At 38.3% G+C, this 8916-nt stretch overlaps 1 protein-coding gene across 1 annotated transcript; it reads left to right on the top strand.

The window, feature by feature from the left end:
* The first annotated feature begins 4657 nt into the window (after positions 1-4657).
* CLDN14 (claudin 14) lies at positions 4658-5365 on the top strand. Its single transcript, XM_058186617.1, has one exon. It carries the CDS (start codon positions 4658-4660, stop codon positions 5363-5365), a length of 708 nt encoding a protein of 235 aa, XP_058042600.1.
* The last annotated feature ends 3551 nt before the right edge of the window (positions 5366-8916 follow it).

Raw genomic sequence — 8916 nt, 5'->3', positions numbered from 1 at the left:
GTAGTTTTTATATTCTGTTCTCTTTGGGATTAACAGTGAGGTTTTAGGCCTGACCTTGAAAGGTCTTCTTATAAGTGTCTGAATTATATATCGTACAGTATACATATATTTCATATATTTTTACTGAACTGGAAAAAGTTAAAACAAAGAGTGTACTAAGGATTTAGGCACACAATGACATAAAGCCAAGCACTGAATAATTTTATTGAATCAAAAATCCACCAATAATTTCAGATTTTCAATAATAACATCAACAATAATAATTTCAGTCATTAGGACATCATTTTTTTGTATGCTGCCTACATCCCGCAGATGGGCTTTGCTTGTTTGCATAGACCATTTGCTGGCATGCTGCGGACTGGTGCTGGTCCAGTGGGATGACCTGGGGCATGGCACAGAGGTAACACAGGCACCTGGCAGTTCAAACCGCCCCATTATTGTTCCAAATTTCTCCAAACGCTCCCACATTTCTGACAAGTTCCCAAGCAAACTGTCTCTCATGTTCACTGCTTAGCCCCTCTTGGTCATCCTGCCCGCCCTTCCTCCCTGCCTACAAGCCATCCCAATACTGAAAGGCCCTGGCCTGACTGGGACTGCTCCTCCCCATTTTCCTCCCAAGCCAACGAAGTCGCCCTTGATCTCCATTGGCTCCAGTTCTGGCTCATCTTACTCCACAGATTCAGGCTCCGATGGGGGCATGACTGCTGTGACCGAGGCCCAAATAGTGATTACCAAACACAATTGTCCTGAACAAACTTATTTTATTAAAACAGCTGAGAATTAATTCATTCTCAGCTCAGTCCAAAACAAATTCTTCATAAACAGTCCTTTGGCCTTATCACCAACCTTTGTTGTCTTTGGCAAGCTGCCAAAGGCTTTTCTTGGCAAAACCCCCACAAAGTTCAAGAGACACTGACAAGAAGCAATGGAATCAATGTTGCTTTTCCACAAAGAACCCAACAGCTTGTTGCTCTCTTTTAAGCCTTATGGGAGTGGCCAATCAGCTTCTGGGCTTATTCTGGAGTCGTCCTTTTTGCTTCAGCTGCTCTTGCCTTCTGGCAGCTCTTCGCATGCGTGCACTAGGAACAGGCTCCTCCTGTTCCTCTGCCTCTCTGCTGTCCATCTCTGGAGGCTCCGGAGTCCGCGCATCACTCCCAGATGGCCCTGGCCCCATCTCTGCCTCTGACACAGAGCCCTTGTCTGGGCCTTCCCCTGACTCCAGGACTGGCCCATTGTCCTCCCCAGCTTCCTCACTGTCCGACTCTGCTGCCAGGTCCACAGGCTGCTGGCAGACCATAACAATGACATCCAGGGACCTGGGGTTGGGGACCCCTGCCTTACAACTGTTTATATAATGATTGTTCAAAATTACACTGGCACTGAAAAGTGACTTATGACAGTCTATGCACTTATGATTATTGCAAAATCTCCATGGTCATGGTGATCATAATTTGGGCACTTGGCAACTTGGTAAATAAAATAATAAATAAAAAAATAATCAGCTGATTATTAGCTTATAGCTGGAATGTGTTAGTGGATATATTGTCTGATATTTCATTTCATTTAAAAATCATGACATAAATTTGCATCCTCTTCTTAAATTTTATTATTCTTCATTATTCAAGTAAAATTAGATGTCTTAAATCCCATTTTCTCTTGTTCTGCACTACTGAATATTATTGCATGATTTAAAGTAGAATTTATTCAGATGATTGCTTTCATGGTTGCAGCAATTATAAAGCATTATTTATTCATAATATTTATATGTTTCTTTTTAAAACTTGTTTTTCCAGGCTAGTATTTCTAGAATAAACAGATATTTTTAAAAAAAGATTGAGCATAATACAATTGTTGTCTCCATCATTATATATTCACTCCAAATCATTGTGACTTAAAGGTTCTATAGTTGGTCCATCACTAACTTATGATTTATTTATTCAAGCATGAGTTATTTCACAAACTATAGTTGAGAAATCTGCACAACATGCTAAGGGGACACAAAAATATGATTTAGATGGGGAGTTGCTACTAAGAAGCCATGCATATACGCTTTTGTGCAGTTATCTATCTCAACAAAATACAAAATACTGATAATCTATCTAACAGGTTAAAAAATTCTTAGTAAGAATTATTGAATAATGTTGAGTTGTTTTTTTCTAAACAGTAGTTGTTGTCAATATTGTTACGCACACATGCATACTGAAGTAATTCACCTGACAGAGTTTACAGACCTAGCAAGCCACAATCTAACCCACATATATTTTTATTTATTTATTTATTTATTTATTTGATTTCTATACCGCCCTTCTCCCGAAGGACTCAGGGCGGTGTACAGGCAATAAAACAGACGGTACAATATACAAATTTAAAATGCAGTTAAAAAATGATATATAAATATATCATTTATACAACTAACTTCATACCATTATGCCAACCTATCAACCATGATCTTGTGTAGACTAGAATAAGCAGGGTCCTTGAACAAAGAGTGCGTGGCTATAAGAAAGGCTTCTTAAAATTGTACAGGTAGTTCTCAATTTACGTCTACAATTGAGTCCAAAATTTATGTTACTAAGTGAGAAATTTGTTAAATGAGTTTTGCCCCATTTTATGACTATCCTTGTCACATTTACTAAGTGAATCACTACAGTTGTTAAATTAGTAACACCAGTGAGTCCAGCTTTCCCATTGACTGCATGTCAGAAGGTCACAAAAGGTGTTCACATGACCCCAGGACACTGCCACCATCATAAATATGAACCAGTTGTCAAACATCCAAATGTAATTGCACATAAATGTAAATGCATTGGTCATAAGTGTGAAAAGTAGTCATAAATCACTTTTTTCAGTGCCATCGTAACTTTGAACAGTCACTAAATGAACTGTTGTAAGTCAAGGACTGCCTGTATTATTTTACAATTTGTTCAGAACAGTTAGTGGTCTTTCCCAATAGGTTATTGTTATTGTTATTGTTTCAATTTCTATACCGCCCTTCTCCCAAAGGACTCAGGGCGGTTTACAGCCAAAGTAAAAACAATTAGTACATATCTTGTGGATTTGTTCAGTTGAACTAGTATAGTTTTTCAAACATACAGAAGTATTTATTTTATAGCAGATTACTTACTTAAGCAAAGTTAGTTATAGTCCTCAAATATTTAATATTGGCAGGATAGATAATTAAAGGCCTTTCTATTTATCCCAGATTGGTCTAACTCAGAGATGTCAAATTCTATTTCATTGAGGGCCACATCGGGATTGTGTTTGACCTTGGAGGGCCTGGGTGGGTTGGGGAGGGCATGGCCAGGGTAGGCATGCCCAGCATGACATCACTCATGTTGGGGGCGCCTGTGGAGGCCCAAGTGTTCTGCCAGTGAAAATGGGCTCCTGAGTTCCATTTTCAGCTACAACAGTCTCTGTCAGAAAAAACGGAGCTTGGGGCGCAGCCCTCACAAGCTGTTTTCAGCTGGGATGGCATCCTGCAACCCTCTGCCGGTGAAAATGGAGCTCATGAGGGCCGTGCTTGGCCCTCCCAAACTCCGTTGTTGCTGGCAGAGGCCCCATGGGTGGGTCCTTCACTGTTTCCAGGGGCCCCCTCACAGGTCAGATCTAAGCACCCCGCAGGCCGGATCCAGCCCCTGGGCCTTGAGTTTGACACTAACTTAATGTAAAACATTTGTGTGTGGCGGGGAGTTGGGTGACATATGGAATGATCATCTAGACTTTTGCAACTCAGATCTGGTAGAAGAGTTGGGTACCCTCACAATCCATGTGAGGGTACCCAGGCACCTAGGCTACCTATTGCAAGCATCTGGCAAAGAATCCATTATCAAGAACCACTGAAAGTTTGATTTACAGTTGGAAAAAAATGTTCTTTTGTGCTGTTTCAACTTCAATTGATCATGGAACATTTTCAGTAATTCTGATGGCACTGCCATTCAGAAACAATAAGATAGGCTTCACATTTCACATGCTGTCACTTGTCTGGAGATGATGAAAATTATTTCCTTTCAAGCGCCTTTATTAAAATAAGTCTTAAGAAATACTGGACACAAGTTTTAATCCATTGCTTCTTAGACTGTTTTGGGGGCTGCTATTTGCTATTTTTATTGCTGTAGTTGTGGTGTTGGTTATTATTATTAGTATTATTACTGTACTTAATCCAGATGCATTTCAACAAGCTTATGGAATTCCACAATGAATTTTTCAGACATTTCATTCTGCATAGTAACATTCAGGCAAATAATTTCTAATTCTCGTCTCATGAATGAATGTTCTATTTTGTTGTTGCTATTAAAAGAAATATATTTTTAAAAAATCATTTGAAAACATTGGTCCACGACATAATTTGTTTCCAATAGTCTTCTTGGTGTTGACAAGAATTATGTAAATAATAATGAGCTTTCTCCTCATTTTCATGGAGTTCGTTAAAGTCAGTGAAATATGCTAATCATCACACTATATACCTTGGAATGCATGTTATTGGTCACTGGGAAATACACTCCTGTAATGTTTAACTTCGTCTTCTGCAATTATTCTTTATTAGGCATTTGGGAGGTGTCAAAGCAAAATTGCCATATATGTATCAGGAAAGGCTGATTTTCAGAAGAATCCCCAACAAAGATCCCAACAGAATCATTATGGTACTATAGACACTGAAATGGAAAGCATGGCAATTCAGCCGCTGGGCTTTTTCTTGAGTCTTCTTGGCTCAGCTGGAACCATCACTGTGACCATCCTGCCTCACTGGTGGAACAGCGCTCATGTGGGAACCAATATCATCACAGCTGTGGCATACATAAAGGGTCTCTGGATGGAATGTGTTTGGCACAGTACTGGAATCTCCCAGTGTCAGTTCCACCATTCACCACTCGCTTTGCCTCGTGACCTTCAAGCAGCCCGAGCCATGATGGTGATATCCTGCCTTCTTTCAACTCTGGCCTGTGTAATTGCTGTTATTGGCATGAAGTGTACCCAATGTGCCAAAGCGTCCTCCACCAAAAATATATTTGCTGTCCTAGGTGGCATCCTTTTCATACTGGCTGGAATTGTGTGTCTCATCCCTGTTTCTTGGACAACAAATGATGTGGTGACTGATTTCTACAACCCAATGTTGACCAATGGGATGAAATATGAGATTGGGCATGCCCTTTACCTTGGCTTTGTGTGTGCTTCACTGAGTATAATTGGTGGAATAATCTTGTGTGCTTCGTGTCAGCAGGTGGAGAATGACATACGTTCCCAGCAACAATCAAGAAGTACAAGATTAGCTCCATCCTTCAGACCACCAATGGCTTACAAGTCAAATCACAGTCCTCCGCACGCATCTGCTTCTTTCAATGGTTACAGGTTAAATGATTATGTATAAATTCTGTGGGACTTCTCTTGTGTGTATGTTGCTGTCAGTGTTTCCCTAAATATGTTTGCATATATGTATACGAATTACGTTATTACATCTATGATGTTTTGGTATTATCAATGTACTGTAATTTAAATATACTGTTTATCACTATTTTACTTTTTATATAATTAATGCAATTTTTAAAAACAATGCTTTGAAGCTTGAAATTAGAATAAGTAGCCTTTTCTTGGAGAAAGACTGCAAATATTTACAAAAAATGGTTTGTGATTTCAGAGACAGGCTGCTGAGCACAGGAGTTCCAGACTATGGAACTGTGTATCAAGGCACATCTGGTGCAACAAGACCCAGATGTGTTGTTATTTTAGCAGTGATCATTCAAAGAAGTCTCATACTAAGTATTTTGATCATGTAAATGGAAAATCTTGTGTTTGTACTTCATTGTATACTTACAGGATATTTGGACATGTATGTGTGTGTTTGTGTGTGTGTGTGTGTGTCTGATTTTAAGATATGTAAACAAAGAAAACGAAGATGTGTAATAGCTCTGTTCTTTGTATTGGTTTCCTATCTGTCATGCAATGTAAGGCAGGAAATGTGGATATAACATCGGTCACCTCACTCATCTCCACAATTGAATTTAAAAGTGTTATGATTCCATTTCAATATAGCCTTTTGATTCCATTTCCTCGTAAATGAGAAAACCTTTTTCTTCTACATATAATTAACAATGTGCAATGGTTACTAAATGGAAGAGTGTCACCTCAAACTATATTAGGAAGTTGAAAAAGCAACCAGGAAGAACGTAGTAACAAACCTGTATGATTGCCAAGAACAATAGACAGATATGTACATGTAAATGTAATCACTAGGACTTGAACATGACTCAGGATGGTGAAAAAGAGAAAGATGGAAGCGGAGGAAAGGAAGAAGATAAGGTGACTTGATGGGAAAACAAGCTCCTTCCTATTGTTTACCACAATGAACCAATTACTTATGATTTTGGTCAGAAATGGTGATACCTTCCAATCTCTTTCCTCAAAGGTAAACATATTTCCCTTCACTTTTGTCTTTAATCGCTCCACACGATAATCTCTAGCAGTACTATATTTGATTAGCATATTTGGTTAGTATATGCTATTTAGGCTGAGTGTGATTTATTTTGTATGCTCTCCGGGCTCCACTTATAAAATCACATCCACAACAACCTCAAATATACATAAACTATCAAAATCTAAAAATTTAAAAGAATCCCAGAATTACAAAAGTCATGTGCTTTTGCAGATCCTCTTCCTTGGCAAGCTAAAACAATTATGCCCTGATAGTTTTCCTAAAGCCCAGGAAGGATGAAGTCTTTGCAGGAGGGAGTTCCAAAGTCTCTAAAGATTAATATAATAAAAGCCTGCTTCTGTCAGATAACAAAATGGGACTTGAAGGGAGTTGACCTGTTTGATCTGGTTGGCTGAAGCACGTGTCTGTGGAGAAAAGTACCATATTTTTCAGAGTATAAGATGCACTTTTTACACCCTAAAAGAGGGTGAAAATTTGGGTGCATCTTATACTCCAAATGTAACCCCACCTACCTGCCGGTCCCCAGCCTTTGGCCTCTGCCTCCCAGCAGTTTACCTCCTTGCAGCAAGCAACAAACAGCAAGACTGCCCATTTCACCTTCAGCACAAGCAGTTGATTGTCAGTTGGATGGGAATCCTGACCCTCAGCTGTTTCAGCTGCCATTGCCTATTTGCCTGCAAGCAGGCAAATTGCTGGGAAGCAGATTTTTCTTTTTTTCTTGTGCTAATCATGCTGTGCTGAAAATGAAACTAAAGCAGGCTGTTTGCTGCAACAAGGCAAACTGGGAGGCAGAGGCAGAGGCAGAGTTATTGTGTTTTATGAGTCTTATTTTCTTTGTGTCCTTTTGTTGTAAAATTTCTGTCTTGAATCAACAATTAGCTGGAATTTAAAAAGCATTTCACTAACTTAATTAAAATGTTACCTGAAGGAAAATAGAGGCGGGGAAAAGCTTTACATCTAAGAAATTGCATGCTGAATAACTTACTGATTTTGATTACAATACCAATCTATGCAAAGAAAAAAACTTAAAACAGTTCCAAACTGGTAAAATTTCATATTATTTCCCATATCCATGCACTAGCGTATATCTTGTTTTCCTCCCCAAAAAAGGTAGGTGCGTCTTATAGTCCAGAGCATTTTATACTCTGAAAAATACAGTAATCCTTTAGATAACCAGGTTTACAGCCATGGGGATAGAGGGTTAAATGTGAAGATCAGAACCTTGAATCAAACGTTGAAACCAATTGGCAGCTAATGGAATTCATGAAGCAGTGGAGTCACTTAGACACACCCAGAATACAACAGTATCTTCCAAATATTATTCAGGGCAGCCTCGTGTACATTGCATTACAATAATCCAAATAGTTAGGCCAGAAGTTACTATAAACTGCAAGTTGTAAACCACTTCTGAAAATTGGACTATTACTTTTTATAGGGTCAAAGATTTCACCAGTTATAAAGCTCACAGACCAAAGGCACTCTGTGGTAGGAGGCTTCAGTCTAAGTGTGTTTCTCTCTCTTCAAACTCTGCGTTTCTGGACACTGGGTTGCTATTTCTACCACATTACCAGTTTCATCTCCCCTCCCCTACTAAAGGTGACACTCCTTAGCAGTTTTGTGTATACAGTATGTTATAGAGAATTGGAGAAACTCCCAAGATATTCTAAAAAGTAAATATTTTTGGTTCAATTTTTCCTCTTCCCTGACTGGAGCCACCCCTCCTGGAAGAATAATTGCTGCAAGATAGTACCCTTCCCCAGCTCATTAGGAACAGTCCCAAAGAATGCCATTGTTGAAGGTGTCAAAAGCTACTGAAAGGTCAAGGAGGACCAGAAGGATTGTACTTCCCTCTGGGTGACAAATGTAGTTTCCTGTTGGATCCTGGCCTGAAATATGCAGCATAAATCCAAATAATCTGCTTTCTCTAAGACTCTCTGAGTTGTACCACTTTCTGTACAACTGTTCCTAGAGAAAAGGGAGGTTGGAAATAGTTATACTTTCCTGCCCTCTTGAATGTTACCATGAAATTAAAAAGTTATGAACAGTTCTATATTTATCGTGCCTAAAACTTTTCATTTTTCTTCTTCTTAACCCTTGATATTTTTTATGTATGAAACAAAATTAGTTCACATAGTTAAGTTCAAAGCAAGTATATTGCAATCCATTGCACATGCTAAAGTTGTATCGGTGAAGGCATTTATATTAATATATGATAACAAACCATTATTATTTTTTTTATATTGGCTGTGCAAGGCGAATTGAATATAGGATCAAAATTTTAAAACATCAGCAGAAAAATAATATTGTAGTTATTCAAAATTCATTATTTAAAGGAATAAAACTTTCTTTTTTTGTATTTTTTTAAAATTTTATAAGCTATAATAGTTTCAATTTCAGTTGAACAGTGTGTTGCCTGGTTACATGTTATTTTAAAAAATAATGATCAAAATCTTTATAACAGTATTCATTGCATTAATATTCTAGAATGA

Source organism: Ahaetulla prasina, chromosome 5 (assembly GCF_028640845.1).
Source record: "Ahaetulla prasina isolate Xishuangbanna chromosome 5, ASM2864084v1, whole genome shotgun sequence".
Taxonomy (NCBI): Eukaryota; Metazoa; Chordata; class Lepidosauria; order Squamata; family Colubridae; genus Ahaetulla; species Ahaetulla prasina.
The sequence above is the reverse complement of the archived record's forward strand: the minus strand, read 5'-3'. Positions and strand labels throughout refer to the sequence as shown.